This window comes from Camelus bactrianus, chromosome 9 (assembly GCF_048773025.1).
Source record: "Camelus bactrianus isolate YW-2024 breed Bactrian camel chromosome 9, ASM4877302v1, whole genome shotgun sequence".
In the NCBI taxonomy this organism is placed as follows: domain Eukaryota; kingdom Metazoa; phylum Chordata; class Mammalia; order Artiodactyla; family Camelidae; genus Camelus; species Camelus bactrianus.
Genome location: NC_133547.1, coordinates 40,854,900 through 40,876,374, shown reverse-complemented (window position 1 = coordinate 40,876,374; position 21,475 = coordinate 40,854,900). Strand labels below are relative to the sequence as shown.

The window sequence follows — 21,475 nt, the reverse complement described above, 5'->3', positions numbered from 1 at the left end:
TTTTGTAAACTTTCTGTAAGTATGAATTTCGTCAAAATAAAAAGTGAAAAAAGAAGTTGAACATGAGTAAATGATCTGAGGTCTTCTGCTCTTGAAATCATTACAACTTAAGTCCCTTGTGGTATAAATACTGAAATTCTACAATAGTTATTTTTGCAGAATAAACCATGAGCTAATTCTCTATTTGCTCCTGATATAGAGTAAATATGAAGCCATGAGTTCAAATTTACTTGAACAAATTTTGAAAGACGTGACGTATCAAAATCATTTCTCACCTTTATTCCTCAGTCTAGTTCTTCTGAAATATAAAATGTCAAACAAAATTTGAAAAAGTAAACAAATATTAAATATCTGATTTGCTAGCATATTGATTTCAGACCTTTTGGATTTATAATTAAGTTGTGTTTTCATGTTTGCTTATGTTAAAATGCACTGAAAATTTCTGCATGTGAACAAATAACACAGTGTAATGATGCCTATTTAATAAGTCTATAAGAAAAGGGAGAATAGTGCAGAGGAAAGAATATTTCCTAAAGAATCAGAGACATTCTAAATAACTAGTTAAATAATTTTATGACTTTGGACAAGTCACCTGACCTGAAAAATAAGCAGATTGGAATGTTATAAAAGCAAAATTGGGCTCTCAATCTGAGTTGGACATTATATTTGATCCTGAATAATCTCTAAGTTCCCTTTAAATATCAACATTCTAATACTTAGAACATAGTGCTTGCATTTTAAATGATTATAGAAATGTTTCCTTGTGGCATCTTTGCTTTTACAACAAGGTTTGGCCACAGCTATGATGGATTGACGCTACTGCTTGGGTAGAAACTCCACCATGCGAAATGAATAGAGGACTTGCCTCTATAGTCCAACACAGAGATTGATAGCCTCCTCTCTGAGCGCTCACCCACTCGCTTTAGAAATGCATTATCTTCCCTTCTCTCAAAGCCTGCTTCCAGACAACCTTCCCAAACAGGCCACCCAACCTCCAGCTGCAATCCTCTCCTCCTCTGCCTCGGCAGCCGCCCGGAGGCCCACTCTGCACAGCTGTCTAACTTCTCTGCATTACTTTGCTTCAGTGCTCTGCACCTGCAGTGCCAGCTGGGTCCCGGAGCTTCCTGAGGGCAGGTGTCTCATCTCCAGGCTCAGGGTCAACCATACACATTGGACACTCACTCAGTAAAAGAAGTACCGTGGGCTGACTAATTCAGGAACATAAACCAAACCACCGTAACTAAAACAACACAGCGTTTCCGGAAACAGAAGCTGAGAGAAAGAGAACGGTTGTAACTGCAAAAAGCTCCATCCTTCACTTCATTCTAGGGGAAAACCTAGGTTGAGGAGGAAGAAATCTGCCTCTTCACCCTCACTTCAAGCCACGTTCCATCATTTCTCTCATGGGGTGTTTCAGGCATAGCTCCATCCAGGGCTGGGCCTGGGACTGGCCTGATTAGTGATCTTGCTTCCACTATCAGATGCTAGGGCTCTAGAAACAAGTAGGAGAAATGTCCTACTTCCTGTGGTCCTGTAACCACGGCCTGTCATACTCTGATCTCGTTTGCTTACTCCTATTTCAAGCATGCCTGGGTGTTCACATTTCCTTGAGTTTGCATACACTGTGCCCTGTCTTGAAGGCCATTCGTTACCCCCAGTGTCCATAGAAAACTCATCCTTCTTTGAAAATGAACACAAGCGGGCACCTCCTCTCCCAGGGAATCTTTGACACACTCCTAAACTCCTCCTACATTTTGTGTAACTCTTGCTCCATTATAGAAAAAATCCCCCGGTGTCATTCTTGTGTATTGCTATGTCTGTCCATCATGCTACTCTACAAATGATTTGAAACCAATAACCACATCGGCTCTCCTTGTATTTCCAGTGCTTAGCACACACCTAGTCCCTGGTATGTTTCAGGGTGGGAGTGAGGAAACTGAACAGGTCAGAGTCTGAAGACTTCCGGTGATCAGAAGTCAACCTGAGGACACAAGAAACTAAAGACTAACAGAGTTCAACATTTCCAGTTTGTGCCTCTTGTCAATTACCAAAAGCAAGGTCATTTAGGTAGTTGTAGCTGTGAAGGGATTGGCTTTGAATTATTCTTTGCGGATCTAAAGATGCCCAATGCTTTCATTTAAAGGCTAAATGCTCCTAACTGGCCCACACAGGAAACATCACAGGAAATCATGTTTCAGCTCAGCCTCTGCTCCAATACAACCGCAGTTTCAAAATGCTGCAGATTCTGGTGGAGATTGAGAAAGCAAAACTTCTTTGTTTAGCCCGCAGCTAAGATTCTGCTTTTGCTCAATTCTCTTCCAAAGCATTTGCATGCATATCTGATATTTCTTATCTCCCAAGGGAGTGCCTTAAGGGCAAGACTGTTTGCAGGACAAATACTTCCCTTCTACTTGCCTTTCCTCCTTGCCACCTATATCTTCCAAAGCACAGGGTCCGGGCCTAGGAAGTACTTAACATCTGATTATTAAGTAAATTCATTTAAAAAGTCTGGTCTTTGTTTTTAAATTCAAGGCTTGATAGCCCCTGAGGTGCTTTGGGAATCTAGAGCCCTTGGTTCCATTCCCATCCCTCATTGTTAGGTGGGTGGGTGTGGTTCTGTGGGACTTCCCTCGCTATTCCAGGGAAGATTCTTGCAGGTCTTGGAAGGAGAAAGCTATGATCTAGAGTTCCCAGTGGTAAACTGACCCCCAGCAATAACAGTGGTCACAGAAAGCCAGGATCACAGCTAGCTATCACTTTCTGAGTCCATAAGACCTCAATCATTAGTTATGGAGCGTGAATTAGAAATCTTGGAATATCAAATTTTGTTTTGTAAGTCATGCAGATTTGGTGCATGCCATATATTGATTGATATTCATGTTTTAAACACTAAGGATAAGTTTATTTGAGGAAACCCTGAGGATCACAATGCTCTTCCTGCCCTTTAAAAACAACCAATCTAAGCATCTGTTAGACACATCTAGCTTTTTGAAATACAGGTACAGAGCATGTCCTGTGTTCTTGACTCTGAGCTGGGTGTAGCAGTTGTAATGCCTTCTATTTAGTGGCTCTGAGGAATCACAGTGCGAGTCACTAACTCTAGAAATTTCTCAAATGAAGAAGATCTGCACCTCCCTGCTGCCTTTTTAAATGGCTCTGGCTGTTGATCCTCTCCTCACTTTAAAATCACAAGATGAACTTTCTAAAGACCACAGCATGTAGGAAGTTCCCCCAGCTTCATCTCTCACAGAAGGCTCTGGTCATCAGAAATGACCACACACAGAAACTTAAGTTCTGAAGCAATTTAAGCACATAAATGCCCTGAGCCAAACAGATCACGGGAACCCAGTTAATTGAAACTCCTTCTGGCCTAATTGCCTTTTGAGAGTTACAAGGGCCTTGCTGATCATTTTACTTCCTGCAGTATATATTTACGAAACAGAAGTTACAAAAGATTTTAGAGTTACTAGAGGTATACAGAGACTCCAGCCCACATAATACAGTTCAAGTCTTTGTTCTCAAACCAGATTAAAATGTCACCAATCTTACCTTTGGCAGACACTTTTCCTCAGTCCTTCAGATAGAATTTGTGACTATCCTCGAGGTAGCTTGACAAGGCTGGTAACAAGGATGTCCGGGGCTATTTGTGTAAAAGGAGAAGTGAAGAGGGAATAAATGTGATGACACCGTGATGACAGGAAGCCCAAAAGAGGCAAGGGAGGAAGTGAGGCTGGGCCCGCCCTCTTTAGCGTCAGAGATGCAACCCCTCCCTTGTGGTTTTTTAGAAGCTTATACCTACGACCCACCCAAATGTCTAAACCAGGGGAAAAACTCCAAGGCCAAATTGGTTTAGGCACAGATCTGTGAGCTTTAGTGGGTTCTGGGGTGATTTGGGCATTGCTTTTGTTTAGGAAATGACAGTGCCTCTCAATGAAGGTGGCATCTCAGAATTACCTGTGGATGAGAATAAGTGTGCCTGGCCCCACTGTGCTTATGCAGTCCCATTCACGTAGACTGAGACCCGAGGGGAACCCAAGAATCAATATTTTAAGAAGTTTTCTAGGACTGAGACTTAGGAAAGTCTCTTAAACAACTCCACCTTCTCCCCACTAGTCTCCAGTTTGATTGGGTCACCATTTTCAGAATCTTGTGTCTCAGAAGCTGGACTGTCCTGATGTAAGGGGATTGTCAGGGACAAACTTCAAGGCACAATCCAAGGGTCACTGGTAAATGACTTGGTTAATAGAGGGAGCCCGAGACTTAGAGTCCAAAGATACGGGTTTCCATCCCAGCTTTATTTCTGTTAGCTGTGAGATACTGAGAAAATGTCAACCTCTTGGCTTCAGTTTATTAATAGTAAGTCCAAGAATAATCCTGCTATCTTCCTTCACCCTGAGACATAAAGATTCTGGAATAAACTCTGACCAGGATTGGCTCATGGGGAAAGCTGAGTGGAAAAGTTCTTTAATGTAGAACATGTCAGTCATTAATAGTCTCTTAATTAATATTCTCCAAATATGTAGATTTTCACAAACTTATTTGACCATAGAACAATATGTGTGTGTGTGTGTATTATTTCTAAGGGAACAGTTTTTCAGTGTAACTACACTTTAGGAAATACTGTTATAAACTCTCCTGTCCTTGGCTGGCATCACTCTGAGAAATCACTGCCCCTCAGTCAGGGCTGCTGTCATACTGACAGTCCTCCAAAGTGGAGTAATTGAGGGGAGAACTTTTGATGGCTTTGATTACTAGCTCTCTGTACCAAAGATTCACATTTCTATGTGTAATCTGATCTCTCATTTGAGCTCCACGTAGGCACCTCCAGTACAGTGTCCAAAATTCAGCTTAGTAAATGTGGCATCCTCCCTCTCAGGCCTGCTCTTCCCAGCCCCACCCCGTTACCATCTCAGGGAAAGCTGGACTAACCTCTCAGTTGCCCCAGTCAGAAAACAGTCTTCCTCTTCAGCTACTCTCTCTCCCACATCACCACATATTATTGCTAAAATAATGATTAAAGAAGATAATTTAGGTGACACAAACTTTTTTTAAACACTTCTTGAAGTGGACAGTCTCCATCTGGAGAACTACAAAGCGGGGCAGAAGGCAGGAAGCTTTTACAGAATAGAGGATAAAGAAAAAGAAAGAGGAAATACCTGATTGGCTGAGGCCACATTGTTGAAATTGTTTCGGATGAGAAGGAACAAGGAAATAAATATAGAGCCTAGAGTTGACTTGGCTGATGGATGAAAGCAAAGCATTTACAGAGACATGAAAATTGTAAAAATTTCAGTTTGCTGACAGGGCATCCAAGGGGCAGGAGCAGCTCCGTCCTGGGCCTAAAGAGTTATTTCAACATTGTCAACCACCAAAGTCTTTCAAATTTTACCTTTGCTTATATATTTCTCAAATCAGGCTACTTCTTGCCACTCCAGAACCATTACACTAATCCTTATCTCTCACCTGAGTTACTGGACCCCAGCCTCCTTCTCGATCAGCTTCGATGTTTTCTCCTGCAGTCCTGAGAAGGAGAGTATTCTAAAAATGCAAATTTAATTATGTCATTCCCCGGTTTAAAACTCTTCAATGGATTCCCATAGGTTTTGAACAGTTCCTGTTAACTCCTAAGCCTCAGCTGGCCATTCCTTATCCATCCCCACCCCCATGGTCCTGCCATACTGGTTACTGAATTCCTACCAAATTCCTTTGAGTTGCTTGAACAAGTCAATCTAGATTCTCTCTCTCTCCTCTCTTCCTTCCTTCCTTCCTTCCTTCCTTCCTTCCTTCCTTCCTTCCTTCCTTCCTTCCTTCCTTTCTCTTTCTGTCTCTGTCTCCCTGTCTCTGGAATATTTCCTCAATCTCTAGACTCAAAGATCTGTATGTAGGTTCTGTGTTGCTCTGTGTATGTTGAACAACTGGGTCTGGCACATAAGGGGTGCCCCTACAAATATCTGAATACCTCAGGTAGTGTCAGGCCTGAACATTAGGAGAACTGGAGATTTATGGATGGAAGAGAAAGTAAGATAAGGAGAGAGATATGTAATGTGAACATCTATGGAGAGAGAAGTGGTTATTAGAAGGGAATTTTAGAAACAGCAGGGAGAATATCACAAGATGAGAGGTGCTCACAGAATTGAATGACCATTTTAATGGAGAGAACTTTTCCTTTAATTACTCTTCTCCATCATCCCACTGGCAAGAGGGATCCAAGTGCTTGACAACCAGTGGCACCTGTGGTCTGGGAGTCAGGGAATGGTAGAGAATTGTATATTGACTTAGACCCAAACCTACAAGATTTCATTGAGAACTAATGCTCTTTATGACCATCAGATATTTACAATCCATTTGGAGGAACAAGGGAAAAATGAAGAATAAGGCAGTTTCAGGGCAGCCCATGTTGTTGAATAATCCAGAAGAATGCTCCAAAACTTTGGGAAAAAATAAATAAATAAGAAAAGGAATTTAGCTGAAGCTCAGACTCATGGTTTGGTCTTCTCAGTGCATGGTATTGATCAAGCATCAGAGATGATAATGGAACCTGGGAGTTTAGGAGACTTGCAGCTGGCCTGACAAGGAGTGGAAATACAAATTATTGTTGCTTCATTATCATGCAGTAGTATCTGCCAAAATGCCTCCTGAATGGACAAAACCTCATGGAGAAATCATAGGGTTCCCATTTAGAACTTTTTTTTTCTTTCAGATGAGTGAGTCTGTTTTTAATGATTGGAAAATAGGCACTATTGAAATATGAGAAGAATACAGATGGAACCCCCAAGCTGAGGGTAGACAGTATGTTTTTTATTACAGCTACAATAACCAGCAATGATACTGCTGTGCCTTTGAGGTTTAAACCAATGTGGCAGGGACTAGCAAACTTGCATCCATAGCTGCCCCTTACTAGCATCATTGTCCCAGATGCCATTTTGCCAGAAAGTTTGGCACCTTTTAACACAATGTTTGTGATATATTATGGCTACTTTTATTTAGGCCCTAGGAATGATATGGGCTCTAGAAGTAGAAATATAATGTTGTATACATGAAACTTATATAATGTTATAAACCAATATTACCTCAATAAAAAATGATTTTTAAAAAATGTTCTCTTAGTCTGTTCAGGCTGCTATAACAAAAATACCATAGATTGGGTAGCTTATAAACAACAGAAATTAATTCTTCATGGTTCTGAAGGCTGGGAATTCCAAGATAAAGGCACCAGCAGGTTTGGTATCTGGTTAGAGCCTGCTTTCTGGCTGATAGATGATCATTTTCTCGTGTCCTCAAAAGGTATGAGAGAGTGATAGAGCGTTCTGGGGTCTCTTTTAAGGGTGCTAATCCCATTCATGAGTGCCCCCTCATGCCTTAATTATTTCCCAAAGTCCTCACCTACTAATACCATCACACTGGGGGTTAGGGTCCAACATATGAATTTGAGAAACTGTTTCAGTTTATAGCACATACCTTGAAGAGAAGAACTGAATTATGGAATCTCACAGCTAGGAGTATGATGTAAAGGAAATAACAGAGGGCTGGAAATCAGAAGGCATTCACAGAGATAGTTTAAGGAAGTCATTTAATGTCTCTGTGTCTTAGTTTTTTCCTCTGTGCTGTGGGATCATTTCTTATAGATCATTTCTTTATTTTCTATATGGAAAAGCTTTATAAAGTTTCAAATATGAAATGAACATTAGCTGTTATTCGCAGTATACTCCTAAGAAAATAGCTAGGCAATCTTCTAGATTTTTCAGATTCAGAACCTAAGACTTAAAGAGCTGAAGAGACCTTCCCCAGGTCTCTCAGCCAGGAAAGAGCTAAGCAGATTACCATGACCTCCACTCCCTCAGTGGTTGGGGGATGATCAGGCCCCAGGAGGAAGCAAAAGGAATGGACCCCTTATGCTGAAGATTCTTGACTTCTACCTGAAAGTTGTGACTCTCTCTTAGTAAGGTTCCATCTTCTTTGAGCTCAAGTAGGTGTGGACCACTGAGAAACCACCAAGGTCATACGACACTGTAACCCAGACTAGATGGGTTTCCTTGCCCTCTTGCCTGAGTTGAGACAGAACAGGGTGACAGGTCTCTGTGCAAATACAGCTACTCCCTGTGATGGCAACAGTTGCTATGACCGTCTCTCCTGACCCTCATCTAATCTTGGCTGTACCTCTGCAGTCCTCCCATCTATCAGCAAAGGTCTGCACAGCCCTGGGGCAAGAATCAGAAACTTACATCACTGTGTAGCCTCCCCTTCACTTTTCCTCAGAAGGACTCTAAGTCTGTGGATCACAAGAGGCTCCTTTTCCAGGTCAATCCAAAACAAAATCTAAGACAAAAAGCACAGATATGTCAGGGTTTGGCCATGCTACCTGGATATGTCCAGTGTCTCACAAGGACGAGCATCCTTGATAAACCTGGGAAAGTTGTTGGCAAGTGTGGCTTTGCAACTCAACCTTGTAGAAGTCAGTTACAGAGACTCAGAGGCTTAAAAAGCACAGTGCAAGTAACTGTGACGTGCAGAATTATCTGCAGAAGCTCATCATTCTAGAAGCCGTAGCCTTGTCTCAATACTTTCTCCTTATTCTCCTTTCAGTCAGGGCACACCAATTGTCCTTGACCTTATGAGACTAATCCAAACATAACTTTCATGTTTTTGTATATTTTTCCAGTGGGGAAAATAAGGGAAACTATAATGAAAGGAGAGGTCTAGAAAAAAAAATATGTGTTTGTGTGTGTGTCTGTACACCTACATAGCAGCAGAAGTCTTCATTCAAATGAAGTTTCAACTGGAACAGCAATAAATAAGATACATAAAAATAGAACTGCTCAGTGAACACAAGGGTGGGGCTCAGAGACTGCTCATCCTCCTCTCCCATTTGGAGGCTTCTTAGACATCTTTGCCCAACTCCAAAGTCAGAAAACCAGTGATCCAGGTGAGCTCAGAACCTCTGGGTTCCTTGCCAATGTTAGGATTTATTTTTAGTTGTGGGACCAGGGCTGTGGCTGCTCCAGTCCTGCAGCCCTCACTAACCAGGCATTGTGTTTCATTGCCATGTCTCAGTGGAACCAGGAAGCCCCAACATCTCCCCTTCCTCATTCGAAAGGCTGGGAGTTGTGGCTTCCTGCAGAAGGAATAGTTGGGAAATTTCTCCCAGGTGACAGCAGTTGTGCTGCCCACAAATACCCTAAGGCTTTGTTTCCAGATTGGAGCTGTGAGCCTGTGGGAGGTGCAATGTGGGGCCTGGAGCTGGAGGGGCAGGTGAATGGCTCTGGCATGTGCTATGATACATTACACTCTCTCCTGGCCAACTATAACAAAAAGGTGATGCTACAGGCAATTTTTGTCATATACAGGGGAGTTCCTTATGTGTCCCTGGGCAAGGAGAAAAGCCACTGAGTTGGCAGGTGGTGTGGTATAGGGGATAGAGGCCTGGATTCAGAAACAGAAGTGCTGGATTCTTACCTGTGTTGTCCAGGGAAAGTCCACTTACTCCCCTAAGGGGTCACTTCTTTATCTGTGCAAGAAGATAGATTGGGTAATCCATACACTCTCTCTGGGCCTTAAATATTTTGAATATTTATTACTTTGTAATATCAAAAAATGAATTTCTACTAGCTAATAGCTTTGGCTAGGATTTGGTACAGAAGGTGGAATCTAGAAGAAGCATTATAAGAGATACCATTTATTGAGCATTTCCTATGGGCCAGAGCACTGTACATGTCCTCAGTTAGGGGCAGTGTGAGATAGGCATGGCATTTCCTTCTTTACAGATGAGAAAGGCTAAACTCGGTGGGTTTAGGTACCTTGCTCAAAGCACACTGCTAGAAAGTGAAAGAGTTAGAATCAAAAACATGCCTGCTCTCCTATCCAGCTTCCTGCACAGTTAATCTGACATTAATACTTGCTGCCGATGAGCCACCTGTGCCCGTTGAAAGCTGACAGCTTTCACTTTTACCAGGAGAACCCTAAGATGAGCTCACAGTATTTTCCTTGTTTACAAGAGGAGCAGGAAGAGGACAATTCTCTCTTCAGAAGGCAAAGTCTGAGAATGTTTTCAGATACCCAGTACAATCTCACTTGTGCTTTTCCCAGCCAGAGTTTTGAGTAACCCCCATGAGTGTTGAACCTAATCTCTTTTCTTAACTCGAAAAAAGAAGAAACTTCAAAAGAAACTTTAGGCAAGAGATCATCTTATCCTTGGCACTGAGGGAGCATAATTTGTAGGAGCCAAAAAATAAGGCAAGCAACATCTGAGTGTGCAATGCTGACCTCAGCTTTTCGACCATAAAGTCAACTCAGCTCTTTAGAGTTGCATAGAGCAAAGAACACATGCCCACCACGCCCTGTGTTCTAACTACTGAGAACATGCACCAGCAGGGAGGGGAGGAAGTGAAGGCAAGAGCCTGGTAGAGTGTCTGGCAGGAAGAGGTAGAAATCAACAAGTATGAAGCCTTAGCTTCCAACTGAGCCTACCAACCATAGCCGCAGGGCAGATGGAGCATCACAGATTTGTCATGAGTCCTTTGCCTAGACTCATTTCCCCAAATCTTTATTTCCACTTCCAATTCTTCAGTGCAAAGAATAAGAAAATTCTTTGCCTAGGCCAAATCTACTGCAGAAAAAGGAAATGAAGTTCCATATTCTTGATGTATAATTAACACCTTATAATAATTATTACTATTATTTTTAATTTTTTTAGAGTAGTTTTAGGTTCTGAACAAATTTGAGGGGAAAGTGCAGAGATTTCTCATATACCCCCTTCCCCTCCATATGCATAGCCTCCCTCACTATCAACATCCCACATCAGAGTGGTACATTTTTTACAATCAATGAATCTACATTGACACATCATGATCACCCAAAGTCCATAATTTAAATTAGGGTTCACTCTTGGTGTTGTACAGTCTACTGGTTTTGACAAATATATATACATATGTATCCACCATTATAATGTCGTACAGAATTGTTTCACTGTTCTAAAAATCCTCTGTGCTCTGCCTATTTAGTCCTCCCTCAAACCCTGAACTCTGACAACTGCTGATCTTTTTACTGTCTTCAAAGTTTTACCTTTTCCAGAATGCCATATAATTGGGTTAAAACAGTATGTAGCCTTTCAGATTGACTTCTTTCACTTAGTAATAATGCATTTAAATTTATTCCATGTATGTTTATGGCTTGTTAGCTCATTTCTTTTCAGTGCTGAATAATATTCCATTATCTGTGTATGACAGTTTATTTTTCCATTCTTCCACTGAAGGACATCTTGGTTGCTTCCAAGTTTTAGCAATTATAAATAAAGCTGCTATAAACATCCATGTGTAGGTTTTTTGTGTGAACATAAGTTTTCAAGCCATTTGGGTAAATACCAAGGCATGTGATCACTGAATCAGATAGTAAGAGCAAGTTTAGTTTTGTGACAAACTTCCAAACTGTCTTCCAAAGCATCTGTACCATTTTGCATTCCTACTAGCAATGAATGAGAGTCTCTGTTGCTCTACATCTTAGCCAGCATTTGATGTTTTCTGTATTCTGGATTTTGGCTATTCTAATAGGTATGTAGTAGCCATCTTATTATTTTTAATTCTGAATCACAAGTATAATTATTTTGTTTATATGTAGTTTTACATTAGTTATTTGATTAACGTTTGTCTTTGCCCTATATATTGCCTCTATTTTTGTTTATTTTGTCACTTATATGTCAAACAATGCCTTGGAAATAGTAGACTCTCAATGAATATTTAAATGAATGAATGACCAGCCTTATCAACTAATTTTGTAGGTGAGCTTTTACACAAGGATCCAGGTTTACTGAAGATAATGGAGAAAAATCTGACCTATTTACATCAAACCTGAGACACCAGTTCACCTGTCAGCTTCATTGTCAGAATTTAGCAGTGTCCACAGCCTCAGTCAGAGGCATCTGGTCATCAATCTTTGGTGGTTACTGGTTTAGGTAGTTGCCTTTTACATAGAATCTAAATTATTTAATCCAGTTTATCAATCATCAGACAAATATAGCTCTTTTCCTTTTTGCATTATCTAAGGAAACTTGGCTTCTTATTCAAGCATTTCTTCAGGGCTTCATGGATGTCTCTGTTTCTCAGGCTATAGATGATGGGATTGAACATGGGTGTCAGGACGGTATAGAGCAGAAAAAACCCTTTGCACAAGAGTTGGGAAGAGTTGGCTGAGGGCACAAGATATGTGGCAATCAGTGTCCTGTAGAATACTACAACCGTGGTGAGGCGGGAAGAATGAAGGAATAGGAAGCTGTTATGAGGAGAAATGGGATCAGAGTCCCTGCAGAAGAGGTGGCATAGGCAATGGTCTCAGTCAGTGAGGTGTCCATGCAGGAGAGATGGACTAGAGGTGTGAAGTCACAAAAGAAGTGATCAATTTCATTGGGTCCACAGAAGGTTAGTCTAGACAGTAGGACCATAGTAATTGCTGTGAGAAGGAAGCAGCAGAGCCAAGAGCTGGCAGCCAACCTAATGCAGAAGGGGCCAGTCATGAGGATGGGATAGTGCAAAGGTTGGCAGATGGCCAGGTAGCGGTCATAGCACATCACAGCAAGCAAAAGGCACTCTGTTGCAGCCAGGGATCCGAAGAAGTAGAACTGTGCCAGGCAGCCAGCCACAGAGATAGTCTTCTGTTTGGCTAGTATAATCAGCAACATCTTGGGGACAATATTGGAGGTATACCAGATCTCCAGAAAGGACAAGTTCACCAGGAAGAAGTACATGGGGGTGTGGAGGTGACGGCTGAATAAAACTAGCAGGACAATAAGAATGTTTCCAGAAACAATTAAAATGTAGAAAACTAAAAACATCATAAAGAGGAAAATATTTACCTCTTGGATGGAAGAGAATCCCCTAAGCACAAATTCCACTATTGTTTGGTTTTTCCAGAGCAAGGTCACCATGGCTTGGCCTCCCTGAGCACTCAGGGATAGAACACACAAAAGGCAGAAAGTTCTAGCTCACACATAGAGCACAGACTGACAGTGGATGATTTTCATTCCCACTCAGGTTTTTGGAAGGTTTTTTTTTAATTTTCATGAAGGAATATCTTCTTTTTTGTTTCAAGACCTGAAATGGGAAAGAAAAGAATTTGCAATAAAAACTTGTGACCACTTCAATCCTCCCTTCTTATCAGGAGCAATGTCAGGATTTGGGAAAAGCAGGAAATGGGAGAAACGGGAAGAAAAATACAAAAGGGAGGAAGGACCCAAAAAAATGAAGAAGGAGAAAGAGGAGGTGGGGGAGGAAGGGAAGGAGAAAAAGAAGAAGAAGAAGGAGGAGGAGGAGGAGAAGGAAAGTGAATCACCTGCTCTATGCTCATCTTGAATATGCTATGGTAGCCTGGGGAGTTATGGAAAGAAAGGAAGAAGATCTAAAAGCAAGGTGGGCACATTCCAGAGGGTTTGTGAACTCTTCGACAGAACCTAGAGATACAAATGCCTGGGATCCTCCCTTTCATCCCTAAGCACTGTTTAGCTTTAGGGATATAGCCCTTATCATATCTATTATCTATTCTTTTCTTTTCATCTTCTTAGTGAATTGAAAGGTAAGTTTCTTATTTCTATTTTGTTTTCCATAGTGCTAGCAAGAGAAAAGTTGTGACTGTGAGGTTTGAGAGTCTTTGATTCTGAGGTCAGTGCCCATGCTGGTGTAATTCAAAGGCAAGAATGCTTTCTTTTGAAATTTTAAATAGATAAAATAAAAACCAAGCCATTAAAATTTTTTAAATCTGGGGCTGCAGTAAATGCGAAAAGAAGATTCAGAACCAGGTAGCAAAAGCACTTTGTGCAACCAACCAAGTGAATGTAGGATAGCTGCAGGTTCTTTTGAGTGTGATAAGGAAGCCCATGTTTCTTCCTCAATTCTATCTCAGTCCAAACATTCTCTTCACCACAAAGTGTAGGCCAGTTGGAGAACTTGCTCAAAAAGCACTGCCGTCCACAGATACAGTTCTAGGCTGAAACCATTTTAGTATTCTCAACCCACGTGCAGATATAGAAAACTCTGTGGGAGTATAATAATGAAGTAGTTATTACAGGTGACCAGGGAGACCTAAACAAAGCCTGGGGCTCTGCTCTATGAGTCAGACTTTGGACAAGTTGTTTAACTTCCCTGAGACACAGTTTCTCATCTGTAAAATGGGATACAGAGTGGGAGAAGAACTTAACATGTGCTTAGTATGTACAAAAAGAATACACGTACAAAGATTGGGAAATCACTGGCTATTCAGGGCTGCTAACATTACTTACATTTACCAAGAAATTGCCTTACTCTGAAGGGGGCATTGGCAACAAACCCCAGTGACTTTTGCTGTATCTTGTAGTGCGTGTGCCTGTAATTGTGTGAATAGTTAAGGTCTTCCTGCAATCTCTTATACAGCCTTCAATACATTAATCCCATTTTAAAACTGATCCATTGCCTAGATATCATTCTGTGGAGCCCTAGCTCCAGCTTTCCAAAGGGGCCCACAGACTAATCCAGAATCTGTGCTGATCAGCAGTCCTGGTGCCCAGAGAATGCCCAGCAATTGGTGATTCAGACTGAGACCATTGAGAGGAGCAGGGAGAAGGCACAAATAGAGGACTTCTCTCCATCCCCTGCAAAGCACAAATACCAATCTGAGATCTCAGAGAGAGGGCTTCAGTTCTGGCAGAGTACAGCCAAACTCTTGGCTGCTGCCGCTGTTGCTGCTAATGATGGTGATAGTATTTGATCCCAGGCACTGTTCTAAGTGCTGAAAATATATAACTCACTTAAATATCACAACAACCCCATGTCATGGGTATTCTTATTATTCTTACTTTCCAGATGGAGTCACGGAGAAACTAAATAACTTAACCATGGGCATCAGCTAGAAAGTGACACAGAGGAGATTCAGACTTGCTCTGGATCCCTCGCTCCTAACCACTAACACTGCCTCTCACGGGGCTTGGGTATGTAGGCTAGTTTGTGTTATCTCACAGATGTGGGAAGAGAAATGGTTCCAGAAGGTAGACTTTCATCTGAGTTTTAACTTCAGGGCAAGTGAGATTTGTTTTGTTGGTTGATGAGGGAACAATCCCATAAAGGGTCACAAACTTTGACAACCTTTTCTACTAGTCTTGCTTTCACACTACTACTTTTATGTCCTTTCTTTATAATCTTAAAAAAAAAAATCAGGTCAGCCCATTATCTCAAAAAACAAAAACAAAACAAAACAAAAAACAAAACAGAAAAACAACTAACACTTTCTGGGTATGGGCACATGGAATTACTACTTTCTCTCTACCATGCAATTGTAAGGCAATTGTTGCTACCAGGCACTTGTACCTTGATGCAGTGCGGGAAGGCATTACAGAGAATAGAAAGCCAATGAAGGGTATGAGAGGACTGAATAGTAAGACAGTGAAGCTTGGTTAAGAGCACAGGCTCTAAAACTAAACAGGCCTGGATTCAAATCCTACTCAATCATGAAGCTATGTGAGCAAAGGCATTTTATAACCTTCAAGGGAAGAGAAACTCTGTTACCTACAGGTCTGGGCAGAGGAGGCTTTTGAGGGCAGCAGAGAGGACAGTAATACTAACTACCCCTTCTCTGACCCTAGTATGCAGCCACTATCTCTCCCTCTTTCTCCTTAGCAGAAGTGAGGAAATTAAAAAAATTAAATTAAAAAATATTATTGAAAAATTTAGAGATGTGGACGCTGCTAACGTGCTCCTACATTAAGTCTGCTCATGCATGCTGCTTGACTCTAGAGCTACAAGCCAAACCACATGGTATTTCTGTAATTCATGATGGCACAGAGCTGAGGCCAGAGTAAGTGCTCAGTAAATTGTAGTGCTTTCTCCTCCTCCTCTCCTCTCCTCTTAATCTCTTTCTCTTCCACTCCCTGCTTCCTCCCAATTATGCCAGCCCAGTTAGTGCTATCTATAGATAAGTTCTTTTAGGAAGGCGTCTACTTTCCTTCAATGAAGATGTTCAATAAGAACAATTTATGAAAACAATTAAAGGAGACTAAAGCACTAGAGAATTATTTGGATTTGATGATTTTTAACATTCCTTCTGTACTTGATTTTTTTCCTAATTGGAAAGCATTCCATTCCCCCAGGACACACACACACACATCACACCACACACACACACACACACACACACACGAAGCAAGCTTGTGGGAAAGAGAAGAGGGTTATCACAAAGCAAGGTGAAAATACAAATACTCAGTGAATAATCACAGGTTTTGTAGCCTCCAGTAACAAAAAAGCAAGGGAAGACATGAAGTGATTTAGGTGTTATCTGAAAGGGAGCCATTCTCTTAGCTGAATTCAGTGATCAATTAATTAACCAATCAATTCAGCCAACATTTGACTTATTGATGAGAGTTGTTGATTCTTGCCAGCTGATGGTTAATTCAGGTGAACAGCTGGAAAACCAGATAGGCAAATATTCTGATTTTGTCACTAAACTGCTAATTGATTTAGTCTGCTAGGTAGTTGTACCCTGTCCTTATCTAGCAAAACACAGATTAAAACAGTAAAAACTAACGTGCACACAAGCAGAATAGGTAAACATTACCTGTCAGTGCCTCAGAGGGGTCCATACCAACTTTGGGGAGCCAGGCCACAGAGACAATGCATGTCCATCTCCCTTGATTCACAGAACTGGGATAGACATCTGGAATCCTTCTTTTATACAAAAATACATCTCCCTATGCACTTGACATAAGTGAGGCCTGATCTGTCTTTCTGCATGACCTTTAGGAGGCTGGTAGAGTTTTGGCCCCTCTCTTAACCTCCCTCCTCTGTGTAAACTTGAGTCCCTCTGTGGGCAAAGCCGTAATCTCCCCTGATATTGGTGCTCATGGGCATTTCCCAAATGACATTTGTGGGGAATTGTTATTTTGAAAATTAGAGGAAATCTCTTTTTTCCCTTGCTTTGTCTTAGGCTTCTACTTTAATAATGATTCTCTGTGTGTGTGTGTGTGTGTGTGTGTGTATATATATATATGCATTTATATATTACCTTTATAAAGAGCTCTAATTTAATAATTGAAAATGCATGATTATGTTATACTTTGGGGGAATAAATTAAAATAATATATTGAAGGAAATATTCAATTTTTTCTATCCTCAGGAAGAAAAATTAGTGTGCATATCCTTACTATGTAGATTTGGTAGAAAACTGAAACAAATGTCCATGATAGCAAACATTTATTGTCAAAGCTGTTGATTAGGATTCTAAAGAACTTGTGTCCTCCTGGAATCTTGTTATGGATTAAAAATAGTAACTGAGGCTAGTCTTGTTCTAGGAAATGAAAGTCTGTGACTGGCAACCTTGTAGAATTTGAGTTATCATTTTCTGATAGGCATTAACAAACTGGAGAAATATTTGCTCAAGCTAACAAATTAATATAGCTATCCAACAAGTGTAACAAATGAAACAGTAATAAAATAATCAATGAACTGAAACAATCTCATTTGTTCTTTAGAATGAAGTATTTTTTCTATGAACTAGTACCCAGGTTTCCAGAAGCCTTGGTATGTGCCACTGTTTTAACTCACAAGTGACAGGTATCTGAATACATGAGGTCTTTGGGTAGAATGTCTTTATTGAAATCTACTAAGTAACCAATGGATGCCAGGCATTGGGCTAAGCCTGTACTATCATCTGTAATCCTTATAGCCCCTCTGCAAATTGCCTGTTATACACATGTGGAAATCCAGGCTTTCAGAGATGAAATGCCTTGTTCAAAATTACCCAGGTAGAAGAATGTGAGGGAACTGAGGCTGGACTGAAAGCTCCATGAAGATAGAGCATGTCTCGTTTAGTCACTACTGTATCTACCTCAGAGCCTATGTTAAGTTTTTTTTGAATAAACAGTTATAGTAAGATTTTTAATAAATAGTTATAAACTATTATATTTTTATATTATTTGTTTACACATAGTTATAAATAGATGAATGCATAAATGTGTGAGCAAATGTCTGACTTCAAATCAAGTGTTCTTTCTGTTTTAGCAAGCTCCTTCCTCCACATCTTCACAAAATGGTAGTTACCCTATTAAGTTAAAGAAGGGCTCCAGCACTTGAACTGAGGTTAATTAGGTAATGGAGGCAGTTACTGATGCTAAACAAAAATTTTAAAGGCAAATTATATCTAAAAATGTCAATAGAGAAACCTGTTTAATATTTAAGCCAATTAGTTATTTTGCAGAAAGGCTACTTCTCAATTTCTAAGAGGTTGTGAAACCATTTTCTATTCTTAAAAAGGACAGATATTTATTTTTTGGAAGCTAAGCCACTGATAAAACTTTTGCAAGAATACAAGCTTCAGATATGTTCTGTAGTGGGTACAGATTCAGCTGAACACTTTGGACTCTCAACTCATACAGCACAGTGCAAGAAGCAATTACAGTTCTGATTCTTTGACTCCAGGAAGAATTTAAATTATAAAGTCTATATACTTAAAGTCTGAAAAAGGTGAAAAATTCTAAAAAGAATATTTAAAGGGTTAAAATAAACCGGATTTTTGAGCATTATCTGTTAACTTCAGTTATTCAATATGATTAGGAATGTGACTTTGTGGATATAATGGAAAGTTAACTGTATGTTTGGCTGCCTATTTTTCTTTTTTACTCCTTGTCCCCATCCCTTATCTCAGAGACTTTGTAATTGTTGACTCTGTTTAGATTATGCCCTGTTTTTATTTCTTTGTGTCAGGTATCATTATTTCAATTCATTTACTGGTTTATTGGCTTATTGACCGTCTCCCTCATAAGACTATAATCCTACAGGAGCTGGAAACTCTTCTGTTGTTTTTGCTACTGTGTCCCAGGGCAGATACTATGTGTATCTACACATAGTAGATAATAACTATTTGCAAGAAATAATGAGACAAAAATCTATAGTATTACTACAAAGTTTGCACTTATTCTTAGTGACCGGATTCCCAAGGCCCACCCTTTAGAGGCTGGTTATTTTCTTTAGGGACTTTGCCCTCAGGAGGGGAATGGTACTTGTGTGACTATTGTGACTTTGTTAAATGAACATCTGTTAAGCATAGCCCTGGGTATCTGGCTGTTGAGCCACAGTTCAAGAAAGACCACAAGGGAATTGAAATAGAGAAGTTTATTGCTCACAGATCTTAGAGGAGATACACTGCATGCCTTAAGGGGCCATGCAAGGAGGTCAAGGTGGGGTGCTGGCAAAGAACACGGCAGGACCTGGGGCACATGTCTTGATTAGGGTCTACAGATGAAGTGCTTTGGTATTCCCTGCCTAAGTCTAGATTGGTCAATTCAAAAGAAAAAGAGCGGGATGGTGTGTGGCCTTCATGGGGGGTGGGGGGGTTGGGGGTCTTATCTAGGGGATGCACAAAGCGAAGGCCTTAGGAAGCAGAGGAGAGCAGGGGAGAGTGCTTACCATGAGTGGCTGGGAAAGTCATACCAGGATCTTACATTTACTTGTGACTCTAAAAGCTGTTATTATCTAGGACATGCACTTACGGGATGGGCTAGAGTCAGTTCAAGGCCCCTGCAGGCTGGCTGGCCACATAAAAAGGATGCCAGGGCAGCAATATTAGGGAGTAGCTTAGCTAAATTCTCAGCAGTGGCAAGTAGCCACGCTGTCCTCACATGCAGACTATAGAGAGAGGAAGTGTGGACCAGACAACCCCATTCCTTAGCCTTACTCTTTTTGTTGTTATTGTTGCCTGAGGTTTATTGAAAATATTACAGCACCACAGAAAGATTCAAATGGCTCTGGGTGGTGTTTTGAAATTCATCCCAGCTGCAGGCTGAGTGACCTGCAGGTTAGACAGACTGCCCAAGTCTAAGAGTTTCAGCATGTCCCTAGTGTCAGTATCTACTTCACTCATCTCCTGATTCAGGGCTGAGACCTCAGGAACGTAATTATCTCTCCTCTCCCTCTCCTGCCCCTGCAGCTGGATGGAGATGCCCCTCACTGGGCCTCTCTGAATCCGCTTCCTTGGGTGTGTGACACAGTCTGCTATCTTGTTGTGGAGCTTCTTGCTGGGAATAGTGGCGATCACCTCACACACGTGCTTGTTGGTGGGAAAGTCATTACCCAGGCGTGTGTGGTACTTCTCAGTGATGACGCAGGCTGCCTTCTTCACAGTTTTGGTGGGGATGTGGCCCATGTTGGGAGGTCCTTGGTAAAAGAGGAGGCCTTACACTAAAATATACATGTGAATAGCAAAGAAATAAATTACTTGCACTGTACAAAAGTTAAGTGAAGATAAAGATTTTAAATATATATATATATATATATATATATATATATATATATATATATATATATATATAAACTCTAGCTACAGATGAGTTCTCATAGGTTATTTTATTTATTATCTCAGTCTCATAGCAAAGTTAATATTTGCTTGAGGCCAGCAGCACTGTGGGGAATGTGGACTGCTCAAGCACCTGGGCTTCAGGCTCTGTTGATAGGTAGCTTCAGTCCACTCTCACTTCCCTGTTTATAACCTATGAGAAGAGAAGGTACTAACTTACCTTCTTAGGTTTTTAAGTGACTTGTGAACGATATTTAAAAGATGAGTGAGGGGGGTCTCTTTTTACTTTATAAGGCTTTATTTCAAAGCTCTTCTTCATCTTTATTCCTTACTGTTTTCTTTGTGAAATGGAAGCAGGAACAGAACTATTTCTCAAGGTGACTCCTTGAGCCTACCTAAATTGTTTGATTGAATTGATTGGTTCCCTTCTAATCAGAAAAGGCTTTCTTGGTAACCATTTACTCATTCCAAATTTATCTTGCTCAAGCTGTTTTCCAGACATTGTGCTTGAAGGTTCAGAAGGAAAGGACCTGTTTACCTACATTATTACTAGGCTCTCTGGTTCCCTTTGGTTTACATGTTTGTTTGTTTATTGACCGTGTACACTGTGCTGATTATGTACAGCAGATAGAAAATTATGAAGGTACACTCCTTACCATCATGTTATTTAGAGCCCAATTAGGGATTTTGAATACAAAGAGATAATGTCAATAAAATGAGACACAAGTAAAACTATTTTAAAAGAAGATTGAGGAAAAGAGGGATCAGCCAAGGTGGTGACATGAGGCTCTTAACTCCACACTGAATGCACAGCTGCTACACGCAGAGCAATTACTTCTGAGAGAAATCCAGAAGCAAGCTGTGTGATTCCTGCACATTAGGTGAATGAAAAATACCCACAGCAAAACAGGTAAGAAAGCTGAGTGAGACAAGTTTGCCATAAACTGTACCCTCAACACAGTGTCATAGAGTGAGAGGGAATGTCCCATTCCAAACTTCTTCCTGAGGAGTGAAGGGTTTGGACCCCATAATTAGGGCCCCAACTTTTAAGACTCCCACCTGAGTAACAGGCTTCCAAAACACCTAGCTCTGAAAGCCAATAAGGTTTGTATCCATGAGACAATGAAACTATCACAAAGAGGCAGTTGCTAGCAGGCTAAGGTGCAAGAACTCACCATGG

At 40.8% G+C, this 21,475-nt stretch overlaps 2 protein-coding genes across 3 annotated transcripts in view; both read right to left on the bottom strand.

Annotated features, from left to right (window-relative positions):
- The window catches only part of CD53 (CD53 molecule), a 40,898-nt gene extending 37,199 nt beyond the window's left edge, over window positions 1-3,699 (bottom strand). The window contains exon 1 of one of the 2 annotated variants that reach the window (XM_010948284.3): window positions 3,550-3,699. The gene's annotated coding sequence lies outside the window, so the exon portion shown is untranslated. The remainder of the gene's footprint in view (window positions 1-3,549) is intronic. The other variant, XM_074370143.1, reaches the window with a different exon arrangement.
- Window positions 3,700-19,737: 16,038 nt separating this feature from the next.
- On the bottom strand, window positions 19,738-20,145 carry LOC105063711 (small ribosomal subunit protein eS17-like). Its single transcript, XM_045511697.1, has one exon. It carries the CDS (start codon window positions 20,143-20,145, stop codon window positions 19,738-19,740), a length of 408 nt encoding a protein of 135 aa, XP_045367653.1.
- Window positions 20,146-21,475: the final 1,330 nt, after the last annotated feature.